Consider the following 17,329-nt stretch of genomic DNA (forward strand, 5'->3'; position numbering starts at 1 on the left):
TTCCCTCTTATTCAGTCACTGGACACCACTAAGAAGATCCTGTCTCTTTTACTCCCTCCCATCAGGTGTTTATTACACATTGATTAGATGCAACCTGAGCCTTTTTTAGGCTGAGCAATCACAGCTCTTACAGTCTCTCTTCAGAGAGATGTGATTAATTGGTAGAAACTGTTTTTTTTTTTTTTTCAGGGGATTGATTTGATTTTATTTCCTAGTGCATCTTCTGCTGTCTTTTTGTATTAGATGAGATTTTTCTCATAAACCTAGGCTGAATCAAAATAACAGTTTGGGTTGAGAAACTGACTGGAAATGATTTCTTAAAAGTTCAAACATAGATAAAGAAAGTAGAGAAAAAGAGCAAGGGAAAACAGATAATGATCTTTACCCCCTACCCCCACTACAACTGGGAGATCCAGATTTAGCTTAGAAGTTATTGCCTCAACCAGATCTAGCATCAGCCTTGGGTCTCAATCCTGAGACTGCTCTGAACATCAGCAGTGATCCATCAAAGCATTATTTCAGTTTCTTTGCATTGAAATTAGTGAAAGGGGAAATAGAAATGAATGGCCCAGTAATAGTTGCTGCATCTATAAGAACATGAGTGTTTGCTTTGCTTTTTTTTTTTTCAGAAAATCACGCAGAAAGAAATCTCTCAAGATTGAGTATTTTTGAGTAAAGAAAAGATAAAATGGCGTCAATGTTGCTCAGTCGACAGCTGACCTGCTGTCTGCAGCATAACTCCAGGCTGCTTGTATTTGGTAAGTATTTGGGGTTTTAAATTTTCTTGGTTTGTGCTCACTTCATGCTGGGGAGAAAACTCCAGTGTCAGCTTTGCTGGGGTCTGGTGTTGAGTCTTTCAAAACTTGAAGAATGCAAGGTCTACATCTTAGATAATGATGCAGTTGTACTCCAGAAATGGTTCACAAAGGTGCTCTGGGGTTTTTGTTGTGTCTTTTTTATTCTGCAAACAATGACTCTTTTAGTTAATAATTTGTGCTTTGAACTTCCTAACTGAAATAAAGCTCCTCAGCCTCTGGAACTCTGATCTTACACAGCTACTTTCTGACGCTACATGGTGCAGAGATGAAGCAATCATTCATCAAAATTAGCCTGTTCTGTGTTTGTGCTATGTAGCATGACCCTGCCTGTCTTCCCTTATGGGGAGGTTTTGTGTGACTGACATGAAGAGGAGGCTCTCAATGGGGATGTGTGCTTCTGCCTGTAGTGAGCTCTAGTATGAAATAAAAATCCACAACACAGTGTCAAGTTACTTTCTCCCCAGTCCATAACAAGCTGTTCCTAGACCCCAGCTTGTAATTTATATTAGGCCTGCAATCTCTGTGAAATAGATATAAAACATAGATTTATCATGGCTTTGCTAGAAAAAGCAGTGTGGAATGTACTATCTAGCATCCATTTCATGTGCTTTCATACTGAATGCAGTAAGGTTGGATGGATGTTTCTGTGACAGAGTAAATGTTAATTTTTCTTATCTCCTCCAGCCTTTCCTTCTGCAGTGCCACTGTGCTCCTTCTGCCACTGCCAGGCAAACACAGAATCCTTCTGTTTGCTCAGAAACTTAAACACAAATGATTTATTTCTAAATAATACACTTGGAGAGCAACTGACCTTTGGGCTAAAGAAAACAAAGTTTGGCCTTGTAACTATTGGAAAAAGTGTTAGGTCAGTGTTTCAGAACAGGATGCTCCTCTGGTTATGGGAGTAACGTGCTGGTTATCTGTGTGGTGCAAGAGCAATGATTGTTTGGTTGATAGTGAATGATGGAAAGTGTTTGCAGCAACCAGGCCTTGGTAACTGTCAGTCCTTTCAGCTAACCTGACATCTCAGTACCATTTAATGCTTCCTGTCCCTTGCAGTGTTTTGCATACTTTTATGCTGTTTCCTAACCACAAAGACAAATATATTGCAGTTGTACAAGATACTTGATGTCACTGAAAGGCAGAACTGCTAACTCACGCTGTTCCTTTCTCACTGTTGCAGTGAGGGGGTGTAGGTCTTCAATATGAAAGAGAAAAGCAACTCCAGGCTCCATGAATCAATCCTTGCTTTTAGGAAGCTTCTAAGTGGGAAAGCCTGCTAAAATATTGAAGAAAAAAATAGAGGGCCTTGGCTGCAGGTTGTAGAACAGATCTGTGGCCTTTGGGACTGAATGTTTGTGTGTGTGTTTAGAGATTAGAAAAAGATGGAGCAAGAGGAGAACCCCCTCACCTGAAGGAGCTGTATCCTTACAGTTTTCTAGCCTGCAACATTCCTGGCTGACAGGATAGTCAGGAGCTTTGATGCTCATAGCAAAAATCAGAGCTTCAGGCCAATTTTCTGGTGAGTCACAGCTGAAGTTGCAGTGCTGCTGGCCTCTGAAATGCTGAGAAATTCAGAGAAAGGCTGAGGGTGACACCCAGGAGCTCTCTTGCCCCAGTATGGTCTCCTCCCAGGTATTTTTGAGCACTCAAATTCAGAGCTTGACAGACTGAAAAAGGGACTTGTGCAGCCACAAAAATCCTGCAGTGCCATTTGGTCTGCTCATTTTTTCCTGTGGATACAAAATGACAGGTCTTGCAAAAGGGGGGTGAAGGTGGAGAGAACAAGATAATAGATTGCCTCTTGGTAAAAGTCTCTTACGTCTGTGGGCTGCTGTGTTCCAGTTGTGTGTGTGCATGAAGTGCAGAAATTCTGTTCAGCTTGAATCTAGGGTAAATTTAAGGAATGTGAAGCAAGAGGTAAGTGTCTGGTTGGAGAATCGTTTTTACTAAACATTGTTTTGCTCAGTTCTCATTGCAAACAGTGCCAGCCCATGACAGGGAAACGCTAACTAGACAGGGAAAATGAAAATCATAAGTTGATCAAAAAGCAAAAGCTAAGCAAACATATGAAGGTAGTAAGTTTGCATTTCCCCAAAATTGCAAAACCTGTAAGTACTTCGAGTCCTTATCCCTTCCTTAAAAGCAAGCCTTAACCAGGGAATGTTTTTTTATTTCTGTATGTATTCAATGTACTCGATAGTTTGGCTGCAAAGGTGAAGTTCAGTATAACTGAAGGATGGGCAGAACATGACAACAGATGAGTAGCTGGCCTAATCTTTTCTTACAAAGACCCATGTGTAGTGGCTATCAGTACAGTAGCCCAGGCAAAGCTGGGAGAGCTGGAGAAGTGGTGATACATCCCTGCGTTAGGCCTCCCGTGTACTGAGTTTTCAGTGTTGCTGTCAGCCCCTGTGCAGACAAGTGATTCTTGAATATAAATCTCACTCCACTTGGGTGCCAACTCTGTTTTATTGCCTGTGCCACAGTGGTAGGAAAGCTGTTTCATTTCCAAGCTTTGGAGGCAGATGAAGATGCGGTCAGTTGTTAGCTGGTAGGAAAGTACCCATAACTATGAAGACAGGCTGAGACTCCAGAGATACAGGTTCAGTTTCCTATCCATTTACCCCAGGGGATAAAAGTTGTCTTTGACTCTTGAATTGTAAAAGCATGCCAAAAAGTCAGTTTTCTGCCTTAAGGTACCACCAGGTTGCATTAGTGCATGCACATGCTCTTTGGGATGTTCTTCAAGGTCCCCAGCATTTGCAGCTTCTGCAGCCTTCAGAGGCAATTTGCTGTATTGCTGAGCTGACTTCAACTTTAAAACTTTGTTCTAATATTTAACCTAAGTTTCAAAACATAAGAAAACCTTAAATCCTTAGTGTCTTGTCCTGCACTCAAAGGACCTGGCAGCTGGAATGCTTTATTTGCAACGCCTTTACATATTGAAACCATTACCCTCTCCCTTTTTTCTCAGCTGGCTGCACGCTCCTACCAGGGCATTTCTGTGGCTGTTCATCTGTAGAGGTGTCCTGAAGAGCTTTTACTCTGTAATAGCAGCTGTTACTCTGGCCTGTTGTGCTGCAAATGAGGAACAATGTTATGACGGATTTGTATCACAAGATTCACAAGAAAACTATTCAGTTGGATTGCTCCTGCTGACTCTGCTGAAGAGTTTGATTTGGGTTTATGCTCTGGTGGGTGGAAACTGTTTCTTACTCTTCCCTACCAGAGTTTCCACTTCTGTAATCTGCTTGGTACCAGATTTTTAGTTCCTCTTTGGAGAATACTGTTCCAATAAAATCCCCAATGTGTATGTGGGAGTACCAAAACACATAAAATCTCATGCTGAACAGCTTCTAAACTTACAGAGTAAGCATTCTGTAAATGGCAGTCTAAGTTTTCACAATATTATGCAATAGTGATGTTCATTTTCCAAACATCTCTAGATAGCCTGGCCTTTTGCCATTCCGTTTCAAGATCTGTTAGTAACAGATTCTACTTGCAACACCTAAAAGAGGACTTGAGGGAAATCACAGTCCTCCTACTTTTGGCTGTCAGAGCCTCCACATTCTAAAAATTCTGTCTGGAAGGTCGTTTGATAGACTTGACAATTCAAGTGGAAGTTGCAGGCAAGTACAGGAGATTGCCTTTCTGTGCTTGCACAGGGCAGCAGTGATATGGCACACGTAATGTGACTTCCTGGGGGCTGGGGAGCTTTCACTTTACACTCTTTCACATCAAAACACTTTGATTTGAGAGATGTGGTGTGCCAGCACCTATTTTCACCTGTTTTCTGGTTTTTTTCCTTGGAGGTAGTTCCTCCTCTTAATTGCACTTCTGTAATTTCAGTGCCCCCACTAACAATATCCACATAACACCCAGTTGTTCTACACTCAGGAAATAATATATGTGTTACTTAATATACATATTTTTATGTTTAAGCACTTTCTTTGCCTAGCTCTTGTTAGTGAAGATCACAGCTTAAAATAGAGAGCTGCTACCAGGAGCGCTTTTTTGTGGCTACCAACATCACAAAACGTTTGCAGGGTTTTACTTATGTTTAATTATGTTGCTATAGCAATGTGGTACTTTAAAAATTGCTGAGACACCAAGGGAGTGATAAGGGCAGCATAGAAAAGAGAGGTTGAAAATGAACTTTTCTGTCTTCTAGCAAATGCTGGCATCCTGTTAGATGAAGGATATGATAATTTGCTGATATTACTCAGGTATTTAGAAAGATTGTGTGTTGCACAGACCTTTAAGGAGTCTGCAGGAAGCAAGAGAAGTGGAATTTAACTTACTGAACCCTCTTTTAAATGGGATAGGTGTAAAATTCTCTGCAATCATTCAGCCAATTATACTTTCTGATAACTAGGCTCATTAATAGTGCATATATATTTGTTTTCTTACTTTTGCCATAACGTGAAGAGATAGCTTTGTTTACCAGGAAAAAGAGGGTTCTTGGTCATATTAGCTAGATGTACTTTGGGAGCTTTCCTAACACTTCTTCAGAGATGGGCACTGCTGTAGCCCTAGCCCATTACTTCCACACACTTTTAAGATGAAAGCTGAGGTCATGTCATTTGATCCTGTTCTGAAGTTAAACTAATATAACACAAGAAACCCTTTTTCTGATGCAGTTTTATCACAGACCTAAGAGAAGGTCAGTGGATTGACTTTGTCAGCAGGCTCAAGAGCATAACTTCAGATAAACATCTAGGTACTGATAAACAAACATACATATTGTGGAGATTTGTCGGAGAGCTTCTGCTCCCCAGGTTGAGGAAAACCAGGTCTCACTTGTCCCTGGTGACATTTCTGAATTCTAGGCCCTTTATTACAAAGGTAATGCTGTTAGTTCATTGAAGGACAAGCTACCAGGGATTCTTAATTCCTGAAAATACTGTTCTTGGAGATAATAAGAATCTTGGTCTTTATCTGTTCCATTTCTGCTGTCTTTGGAGAGGTGAGTGCAGTTTTCAAGACCTGAAGTGTGGAAGTCTAAACTCATCACTATCAAATTGCAGTAGCTTGAGTTACAGGGTGACTCCAGGGTTTCTGTTGCAGAGTAAAATGATATTAAGTCAAACAGGAATACTTTGGGCTAAGTTGTGAAGTACATTGAGTACCACTCAAGATAGAAATGCCAGCTGAGCAGAGCACACTGCGGTTTACTTGGGGATGAAACAGTACAGGGAGTGATCTGATTTCCTTCCATCATTAGGAGAATGCAATAATTATACTTGGAGTGGGAGGGGAGCAAAAGAGATGGAGCATGGCATCCAGGCTGAAATCCTTCTCAAGGCACAGCAAAGCGGGTCTTGTTGTGGCTGCCACAGTGCCCAAGTGCTTGGAAAAGCCTTTGCAGGAGAGTGAGCTGCCTCTGGAGCTGTGCTGTGCGTGCAGGGCCTAGGGCAGCAGGAAGCAAGAGGCATCCCCTGTGTTCTGCGGTTATTTGGGGCCTCAAGAACAAAGTGTTACAGAGTACCCAGAGCGAGGAGTGCCAAAAAGCTGCCAAGTTGAGTTTTCAGGCAGGAGGTGGTCGGGTCATCCTTCACCAGGGCTCTGGCATCTGTGCTTTTGAGAGCCAGCCTGAGGTCCAAGCTTTGCCTGTACAATAGAGGCAGCCCGTGAGACCATAGTGACCTGGCCATCTGAAGGGGATGGGGCTGTGCCAGTACCTCTGCTCCTTAAACTCAGCAGCATCAAGCTGACCAGGAGTCCTTCACTAATAAAAGCTGTGGTTCTGCTTTTCATTTAATTTTCACAAGCATTTGGACAGTACTACACAAAAGAGGCTGTGGCAGAAACAGTAGCAAAAATTTGATGCTGATGATTTATGAAGTGGGCTGACCAGTTTTGAGCTTTGTTTGTTACACAGCCTACCTAATGGAAGCAACCTCTTCTTGATTTGAAACAAGTTAGGACAACACTAAATATTTTTACAATGAATACCTGTTGTACATCTGTAAATGTGTGTTTTCATAGGGGGAGACTGTTCCCTTTGCAATATCCACAACAGAACTTTCTTAGAGAAATAATTAAATTTGTGTTTAATTTTAGAATCCTCAACTGTTAAAATAATTTACATCCTGTCCTTTAGGCACATGGAAGAGGGAAAACGTTATCCACACTCAACAGGTGATGGCCAGCAAATCTGTGAGAGTTGGTCTCTGTTTCAGAGTCTTGTGGTCAAGCATCTTGCATGTTGATAGTAGCTTGGTTGTTAACAGAAGAGAAAATCTTTAATCACTGTCCAAAAAAGTGCATTTTTTTGAGAACTCAGTTAAAAAGACTGAGGAAGACAATGTGCCTGTGCGAGCTGCTGACCCAGATGGGATGACCCTGGGAGATGGATGTGGCTGCGTGTGGGGGGTCTGTGTGTGGTGGCAGAGCAGCAGGCAGGGCTGGGGAGGAGGAGGACTGTGCAAGCCAGTTGTAGATACCTGTCTTAAATTCACAGACATATTAAACAATTCAAAGTATGCTACTGGTTTTCCATTTCTTTCTTCCTACTGCTGACTACCGAAACTGGTCTTTATATGCTGTACCTCTCTTGGTGCTTCCTCTTTATCATATCAAGTGGCGCCCTGATCCTGGGGGCAAGGAGAGACACAGGAGAAGGAGAAACGTTTTGCCAATGGTTTGTGTGAGACAAACCATCAGAGGAGGAGAAGAGGGCACAAAGGGTTAATGTTCTCTTTTCCCCTTTTGATACTTCCCAGTCTACTAAATCTTCAGCTTTATTGGCTATGAATTTGCTTTTGATCCTTTATACACAGTAGCTTTTTTCCCAATGGAGCAGCTGTCATGTGGTCTCCAATTTACATGAATGCCAAACAGAATGACACAAAAATGAAGCGGTGTTGCTGTAACAAAACCTATTAATAGCATTGCAGAGGCACTGGCACATCTCAGAGATAACGCTTGGAATTAAATCTGAGGAGAATGATCATCTTTGTAGATTAAGTTTTCCCAAAATGAGCAGCAAGTTTAAGTACTTAGAGATGCTTTGAAAGGGCTGTGATTTTTTAAATAAAATTTCTCAGTTGGGCTTGCTTGAGACATCTCAACTAGGTCTGACATAAATCAAGCCAAATGGCTGTGTTCAAAACACTGCCAAGCACTATCTATACCTTCTGTTTCCCTCAGTAAATATTTGGTTTCTTTGACACCTGTTGTTTCCAAATGAAAAAAAAAAAAACAACAACACAAAGAATCCCAACAAAACAATCAAACAAAAACCAACCAAGAAACAAAAACTCCTAAAAAACCCAAAACTCAAAACAAACAAACAAATCCCAAAAAAACAAACACCAAACCCCCAGATCTAACACTTTGCTGATCAAGCACAGATCATTTTTCACCTTTTGGTTTCATTAGGATGCCGAGTGTATAATGGTTCCTCAGTGAAAACATAAAGAACAGCAAAGTCAGAGGAAGGATGAAAGGAAAACTGTCACTATTTTTGACCTAGATTTCCGTGGTGCAGTGTAAGATGCTGGATTCACATAAGATTTTTAATTCATTCTAAGCATGGCCATTTACTTTTGAGACATTAATCTTTCCCAAGTGGTGTTCTTTCAGCTCCTGCAGCATATCACAATGGTTTTTACCTGTGGATTCCTTGGATTTTTTTGGTTATCACAATAGCAAGCAAAACAATCTCTGCATGAGAAGTGGGGAATCATGGCAAAGTCTTGCTCAAGACATAATGGCAGACTGAGATGGAAACAGATGTGCCATTAGTCCTCCTTTACAGTAGGATTTGCCTGTTTCTCTAGAGTTGCCCTGTAATTTCACTTGATTTATATTTTTTTTAAACCACCGCACTGGTATTGGTTTTATTTTAACACTTGTCAAAAATGAGATATTTAATTCACTTCAGACAATACAATGTAGTTGGTCTCAACTGTCAAGTGCTCTCAAGTAAAGCATGGATATTTATTCTGAGATGAGAGCACAGGAAATACAGTCTGTATTCAGGTTTTCATTATGTTTAACAGGACACAGATATATCAGTCAAAGCTGCAGCTAAAATTGATGTGGATTTTGATTTATGATGGACCACTAATGAAGACAGAAGTTCCTGGACCAAAGATCTAGAGTAAGCATAATGGCTTGGTGTTTGGGGTTTTCTTTGTTTGTTTTTTTTCCTTTATCTGTGTTTAACTTGCTAAAAAAGCAAACTTCACTTGAAACTTAATCTATTACAAATAAGTGTAACTTCACAACAGTCTAGTCCACTTTTAACAAGATGCTGAGAATTAGAAGCTTATGAATGAAATGCCCCTGCTCAGAAAAGGACAAAACCCAATTTCTTAGAAGTCCAACGTAATCCACGTACTTAGGGCAGGTGGAGAAGGGCAAGGGAAAATAGATAATGATCTTTACCACCTGGCCACACTGAGGCTGGGAGGTACAGAGTTAGCCTAGAAATTACTTGCCTCAACCAGACACAGAAATAATGCTTTGATTTTGAAATGAAACAGTTCCAATTTGATGAACACAGTTTTACTCTGGCAGAGTCAATATTTATATATATGGTGTTTTGGTTTTTGGTTTTTTGTTTTGGTTGTTTTTTTTTTAAAAAGGAGTTGTCTTTCTGGAACCAATGTACCAGTATCCCTTCTGTATGTCTCTGATTTCTCTTACTTGTCTCTTGTTTTCTCGGTTCAGTTGATTAATGTAGAAGAGGCAGCTTTCTTTTTTGAAGCTTTACAATTAAGCTGTGTATGTAGCCCATGAAACTCTGTGTGTCACTGTTAATAATTTTTACTGTCATGCACTATGAGAGTTGCCTGGTAAGCACACAGGCCTGCAAGATCTGCATCTGATTTCTGTGATGATTAAAAAGAAACATATATTCTTCTTTATTATTTTGTAATTGCATACTTTGATGTCTGTTTTTCTACAGGAATTAATGAAGCAATTGAATGGAATTCAGGTAATTTTTCACATTTTCTGAATATGAGGAATGTTAATACTGTGATTTCAGATGGTATACATGTGCATTTGAATAAAATATTTTTAGTATATTTTGAATACTGCAGAATTATTTTTCTAGGATCATTGATTTTTCTTTAAACACTATGTGTGCCTTTTGTGTTGTTAGGAAGTGGCAGGTCTATTTGAGCTTGAAAGTATGTCAAACTGAGTGTGTGCTGCATTCCCAAGAATTCCTCAGTCTGTGCTTCACGTCTATAGAAAAATGGCATTTGCCTTTTTAACAGTCTCTCTTTATAAAATCAGCTGTACAGTTAATTCCTATGCAATAAATGTCTCTTTGCATATATCATTAGATACTGTTACCAGATTTTGCTGTATTGGTGTATTTTGCACCTTTGTACACACTCCTGCTTTTTAAAGCATTAATTGTTTTTTCCTTTAAGAATGCAGAAGGTGTACACTTCTTTTGCAATTATGAAGAGAGCCGAGGGAACTACCTTGTAGATGTAGATGGCAATCGCATGCTGGATCTCTACTCTCAGATTTCATCCATCCCAATAGGTAGGAAACAGTTGTACTAATTTTTTTTATTTTGTCATCAAGCTGTTGTTTTCTTATCTCAGCCACTACCAGAGAAGTTGGTTGATTAACTATAAAACCCAAAGTTGATGTGATGTATGCTTTGTTGTGATCAGGGTACACCTCACTGCTGTGTATTATGTACCGGTGTTCTTGGTATCTGAAGAAACTATAAATTCAGTAATTAGAGCTCACTTTAAGTACATAGTGGTGTTAGAATCTGTAATATTAATCTTAGTTTGAATATGCAAATTCCACAATTTAGGTTATTTTTGTTTGCTTGGATTTGTATACTTTGCAATTCTGTAACAGTATGTTCCTGTTTTAAACATTAACAAACATAACTTAAACATTTTAGCATTAAATAAAGTGCTTTTGTTAATATTTCTGTCTCAAATGGACTGAAAAAAGGAGTTGTCTATGTGAACTCTACTAGGATAAGACAAGACCAGTCAGCTGTGGTGCTGAGTGAAGGCCAATTGATGAGGGACCAAACCATGGACTTCTCAAGTGATTGGGAAAGTCAGTTGATTTTTTTTTTTTGTGAAGCATTTCAAGATGGAAAAGCAACAAGACAGAGATTTAGGCCCCAACTGCAAAGACTACAGGTTTCAGTAGTTCGGTTTGTTTCTTCTAGTTGCTTAAAAATACATTTCTGCAGAAGTGTTGGGTAATTTAAAAGGTAGATGTTGTGTTTTGTATAGAAACTGCCTGATACATTCACTCTACCATCCTGTCTCATATTAAGGCATGGGACAGTGGTGATTTTCAGAGTTTGAAAGGAGTGGAAAATTGCATAAACAAAGTTCATGTCTTTGCAGTAATTGTTCTAGGCTATTTATCTAGCTGTGTGAGTTTATTTTTCTTAAAGCCTGTGATTTAAAATAGGATTTTGACAGTTCTCTTTTAGTTCAGTTCATTCCCTCACAATGATAGCTAAACTTTTGTCAAAGCAAATACTCAAGAAGTAAAATGCAACCTGGAGAGGGAAATCTATTTGAAATACATTCTGGATGCTGACAGGTAGGAAGGGACATTCTCAGGAATGCAATATGCAGTCTTGTCAGCTGCTGATGATAATATAATGTAACTTAAAAGTGAAATTAGAATTGGAGAAGAGATGCTTTATGCTATATGATGAAACACTTGCAACCTTTGCTTACAGTGTAAGTGCAGCATTGACAGCAAAACTGCAATTCCTGCTAACATTTGCTTAAGCTGTGAATCAGAGAGAAGCTGAATTTGTAGTGTGCATACATTCATTCCCAGACAGCTCTTCCCAAGCCATGACAATAGGAATGCAGTTATTACTTTATAATGCTGATTTCAGTGAGTTTCAAAAGCATATAAATGTGTAGTGAAATGAGGCAACCAGGTGCCACTAATTACCAGGCAGTGGGCATGAGCTTGTGTTAAGCTCACCTGTGCCTGATTAGGGTGGGCCCCCACTGTGCATGAGCAGGATTAGGGGGACAATAAGAGCCCCCCCCCCCTTCCCCCCTTCCCCCCCTGCAGTTGGGGCCCGCTGTAATCAGGCACAGGTGGGCTTAACACAAGCTCATGCCCACTGCCTGGTAATTAGTGGCACCTGGTTGCCTCATTTCACTACATAAATGTATTGCCTGTGAGATAGAACAGAACCTTTAAACATTTAAATTGAACCTGCAACCCATTCCATGTGTGGCAATGCCTTCTTGAGGATAAACTGTATTTTCTGTCCTCCAGGACATGTTCCTCAGTCACGAAGGAACTAGTGTACAATGCTTAATGCAGCCTCTCAGATAATGGCTGTATGATGTGTAGAAATAAGAAGGAAATGGAAATTTCATACTTACGTGCTGACCTAAATCTAACTGAACATACAGCATTAATTTGTTTTTTTAAGTTGTACTGAATGACAAGGCTGACCATCTGAAACTGCAGACATTACTACTAATTTCCCTCTTGGCAACAGTTAGGTTCTAGACTGGGACACCAAAACAAGATCACAAGGTGGTTGCTAGTTATCTGTTGTTGTCTCTCTGATAGTAGATGCAATAAAACCTTTTATGAATCTCTCAGGACTTCCTAAGATTTAAAAACAGTGTGCTACTCTAGAATACACTTATGAGCAGAGGTTTAGATGTAGTAAGTACCTGTGTGGAAAGATAAGAACTAAAATATAAAAAATCACTAAGCAAAGATGTTCTGGCCTATTTCTTGCTGAAAAACAAAACTAAAACTCATTTTTAACACATTTGTTTTGGGAAGTTGTAGCACAATATACTCCTTTAAACCTATATCTAACAGAGAAACTCCATGAAACCAAATGCAAAAGGGGATTCTATTGATGTGTTTACTAGCACACATCCTGGAAGAGCAAATGGAACAAAAATCTGTTTTTCAGTGCTAGGAAGGTCTGCTTTTGTTTGGGGAGATGCAGAGAGCTGTAGTTTGGTGATACAGCAGCCTGCTACTCAGTTCAAATGGATTCTTTGGGATTTCTCCATCTCATCATTTGAGAAGCCTTCAGGCTTTTTTGATTTTGCAGACAAAAGAAATTCATGAGCCTGGAGGACTTATACTTTCCTGTCATGTTGATCTAGACACACAGCAAGAGTGATGAAGCAGGTGCCCTTTTCTTAAGAGCCAGTCCTGTCATTTCTTAAAGGAATGTGTTTTAGAGTGGATTCATAAAGCTACAAACCCTTGTGCTGGTCATGACAATGACACAAGTTACTGCCTATTTGCCATCTCAGCCTCGAGCTTTTTGGCTTTGTGTACCACAGTTATGTAACTGTTATTTAACCATTTAGTTCTTTCCTGGTGTTTGTTTTATGACTATGAACACATGGACCAGTTCAGTGTCTTTCTGCACACAGACCAACTCTTTCAGAAAGAGTCAAGATTTAAGGATTCGCTCTTATTTTACTGGGACCTGTGTGAGGATGCATCAGTGGAATAGGGAGCACCAGGAGGAAGACAGGGCCACATGGCCTATAGTGGATAAATGGTAGAGACATCTTGTGTAAGTTGGAAAGGAGAACTTCTGGGAACAGAAGCTTTAAATTTGTTACAGAAGAGAAGATGCAAAGACCTCTGTGTTCTTCACATGTCTTAACACCAGCAACATAATGACACCTTTTTACAAACAATACCTGAGTGAATAGTTAAGCTTTCTAAGCAATAGTAGCTATTGATGTAAAAACTTGAGTAAGGTTTAGTTTAGAGACTTTTAAAACAATATATATACTCTTAAAGGTGCTGTTAGTGACACAGCTTTCAACTGTGTCATTCCCTCTAGCCTAACAATTCTTCCCATGACAGCAGATGCAATGCAGATTTTGTTGTCTGTGTCCTAAGTAACCACTTGTATTATCTTAATAATAATTTTAACAGATTCTTTGAGGCATGACATGCAGTTAAAACTGGATATTTTCTTGTTTTGAACTAAAATATTCAAACCAAAATTTATATTTGATTTGTTAATGCAGGAGCCTGGTGCTCCATTGCTCTGACAGGATCATCAGTGCTATTGTCATTCAACAAGAAAGAGTTTAGAGGCATGAAAGGCTTTTGTAATGAAATCAGAGCAGTTGGACTTCTTGAGCGGTAGGGAAGATGAGTTTTCCAACTGTTTCTTCAAGGGGATAGAAAAGATGTTGCTAATATCTGGCTTTGGTACTTCATACATTTGAAATCAAGCTTAAAATGAAATTCTCTGGGCTCCTTTGGTGCAGATTTTTTTTTATCAGATATGGTTTTTTATCAGGAAGCAGGCAACTTTTTCCATAGAACATCAATGGGTATAAATTAAGCACTTTTGTTGTGTTACACCTGAAGCATCCTTAGTACCTTGATATTTCTGAGTAAAAAGGACACATTTGGGTTTTTTTTTCTAACTACAAGTTTTTCAAAGTAAAGAAAGTTGGAAGAAAAAAACAAAAAACAACTGGTCATGAGAGAGACTGAGAAGGAAAGATTTCCAGACAGATGTCTTGGAAGTTCTATTGTTAACATTTAAAACATACACAAGTTACAGAGAAGCAGTAACACATTCAGTTAAGGTCTGGATTATGCTTTATGTTAGTTTATTGAAGCCAGATAGAAGAAACTGTCTTCTGTCTTTGTTCTTTTTAATTAGGTTACAGCCATCCCTCCCTGATAAAACTTCTGCAGCAGCCACAGAACTTGGTAAGTGAATGAAAACATAAAGTACTTGAAAGAGTCATCTTCCTCCTTGTGGCAGTCTTTCTTATTTTTTATTAAACTGATAATGAATGCTTAATGACTCAATTTAAAGTATGGTAGGATCTGCTTTCTTTATTTCTGACTAGATAGAAAGAGAGCTCTGCAGTGTTTAAGAAGACGCCAAAACCTCTGTGAAGCTTTACAAGAAGGAAACATTTGGGTGATGCAAGCACTTGATATGTTTGCAGCCATCTATAACTGATAGTTCAAGCACAGTGTTTCCAAGTAATCATTTTAGCAATATTCTTGAAGAGGAACCCAAAAGCAAGCAAAAGTCCAAGAGAAAGGATACAGTATTTTGAATACAAAAATGGTGTCCTAATATGGAATGTTGTTGGTGGTTGGATTTTGGGGGGGCAGGTGGGTAGTGGTTGGTTCCCATACTAAGAACTAGGTTAACTAAGCCACTGACATGTTCGTGAAAAAATCATTACACTGGACAAAAGGATTTTTTCAAAACAGAATAACTGCTTTTTAAACAAAGGATGGATTAAATAATGAAAGTTGCTGAAATGAAGTTGCATCCTATTTCAAGCTTCATTTTTTCACTCCTTGGACAAAAATTGTGGATTCCATAATGATTTTGTGGAGTTTTAAAAACTGTAACTTGTATGGGCAAAGACACTTATATGTACAGTATGTGGATAAACTGAGCTCACTGGCTTTGGACTGCATACCAGTAGCTCCCTTGTGTACTGAATTTAGTGACTGAGCTCCTGGTTCTGCAAACCAGTAATGGGTGTCCATGCTGCCTGCAAGGGTAGGGCTTAACTGTGGGCCAGGTCCCTCTCATACCCGTGTTTCCCTTCCTAAAGAGTGTGCTGGCTCACTCCAGCAGAAAAATTCTGAGCCAGCATGGCAAAATAGTGCAGACCTTTGAGTTCTGTGCCCTAATTTGCTTTATGGAGTTCTCATTTTGTCAGGATGAAAAATTCCTTCCCCAGAACAAAAATACATCAGTTTTTTCAAAAAACATCAGAGCTAGAAATGCTGGAGTTATCAAAAGAAGATGCAGGTATCAGGAAAGCATTTATATTTCTAAATACCTATATTAATTCATAAAAATTATTTCCGAGGCGACAATAATACTTTCATTGTAATGCAACAACAGACAAAGTCAAATTTAAAAGCCAACCAATCAACCCCCCCCCAAAAAACAAACTAAAACCAAAAACAACAAACTTAAGAAAACCTGTTTTATGGCAGCAGTTGCTGATTTGTCAAGGGAAAAGGATGTTAACAGGCTGCCCACTAGAAGTCTGCAGCAAGAGCACCTGCCCCAGAAGTTCAGAATTACTGGTGTAACCAGGACTCCTCTCTCTCACACAGAAGCATCAAAGGTGTTATTGGTGCCTTGTTCCCATTTCTGAAACCTGTGCTAATTCAGCAGAAAGGGTGGCATTAAACCTGTTTGTGCATGACTGTGCCCTTAGGGTTTCTGGCAGGCTTCAGCCTGGGCACAGCACAGGCAGCGCGTGCCAAAGCAGAACTGTGCAAACCTCACTGCAGACCTCGCCAGGGTCTGACTGTAAAGTGACAGCTATATTGTGGAAGTTGGTTTTTTTTTGTTTTGTTGGGGTTTTTTTGGTTTTTTTTTTTTTTTTGTGTGTGTGGTTTTTTTTTTTGTTATTTTTGTTTTTGTTTTTTTGAGTAATGGACAGGGAGGGCTCTTTTTTAATGTTAACAGAGATTGGTGTTCTCTTCTAGGGCATTTTTGATTGTAATGCTCCATGAGTCCTCCTTATAGCCAGATACAAAGGACAGAATATGCATCTGTTCATTTGAGACCATAGCAGCTTGATGTCAGTGTTCTGCTGAGCATCTCATTAACCACAAAAGAAAAATAAACTTTCCTGTTTAATGGGAAATGTTGTCAGTTGACTGTAGCAGCCTATAAACAAATTTACAACAAATTTATGGACTCATATTGAGATAAAAAGTCCAGTGATGTTTCTTATACCTACTGAACAAAAACTTTCTGTTAATCTATAACATCCTTGCTTAGTTCTTAGGTTTTTTTGGTAATCTTGAACATGTTGAAACAAATATTGTTTTGGAAGTCATGCACTTGTACAAGTTATAAACTCCTAGCTCATTCTTTGTTATATCTTGTATGATACTTAAATTTTGATTAAGTGTTCTTACAAAGTACAGTGTCATCATTCACATCTCCTGCTGTGGTCCACACACCTGAATAAATGACTACTTATATTGAGGAAAAAGATTGAAAGATGCTGGTAAATGTGCAAGTTTGAGTTGCACTGAAAATATTAATATTTTGGGGGAGGCAGTCTCCCCTCTGGAGACTCATAAAGACAAGTCATTAAAGCTCAGCCTTTAATTTCAATGATGTCTTATTATAACAAGAAAAGTAACAAACAAAAAGGGGCAAATAATGATGCTTTGCAGTTGGCAGATTTATTAAGCATGTCCTTTTCTGAGCAAATTTAATTTTAAAAGTAGCACATGATGAATCAAACAAGATTACCTACAAAGGCAAAGAACAATGATAAATCAAATTTAATCCATGACACACTTAATTTAAATTAATTGCTTAAATATGACAGATTCATCTCCATTAGTAGACTGTAGAGATCAAGGGGAGATGGAGGGAGGGTCATCAAGAGCTGCTTTTCAGAAACACCTGTTTGGGCAGCAGGCTCAGCTTTCCTGGGTTTAAAACTCTTTGCACCATGACTACAGATTTCTGATGGGTATTAAAAATTAGTAATTTGTAGTTAGAATAAAAT

At 39.1% G+C, this 17,329-nt stretch overlaps 1 protein-coding gene across 2 annotated transcripts in view; it reads left to right on the top strand.

Moving 5' to 3' along the window:
* Positions 1-17,329, top strand: part of ABAT (4-aminobutyrate aminotransferase) — a 47,287-nt gene that overhangs the window by 19,293 nt on the left and 10,665 nt on the right. The window contains exons 2-6 of one of the 2 annotated variants that reach the window (XM_030459713.1): positions 630-758; positions 8,828-8,928; positions 9,739-9,768; positions 10,214-10,331; positions 14,473-14,522. In XM_030459713.1, coding sequence (XP_030315573.1) covers positions 9,745-9,768; positions 10,214-10,331; positions 14,473-14,522 — 192 coding nt within the window. In that variant the 5' untranslated portion in view covers positions 630-758; positions 8,828-8,928; positions 9,739-9,744. The remainder of the gene's footprint in view (positions 1-629; positions 759-8,827; positions 8,929-9,738; positions 9,769-10,213; positions 10,332-14,472; positions 14,523-17,329) is intronic. The other variant, XM_030459714.1, reaches the window with a different exon arrangement.

Source organism: Calypte anna, chromosome 14 (genome assembly GCF_003957555.1).
Source record: "Calypte anna isolate BGI_N300 chromosome 14, bCalAnn1_v1.p, whole genome shotgun sequence".
NCBI classification, from domain to species: Eukaryota; Metazoa; Chordata; class Aves; order Apodiformes; family Trochilidae; genus Calypte; species Calypte anna.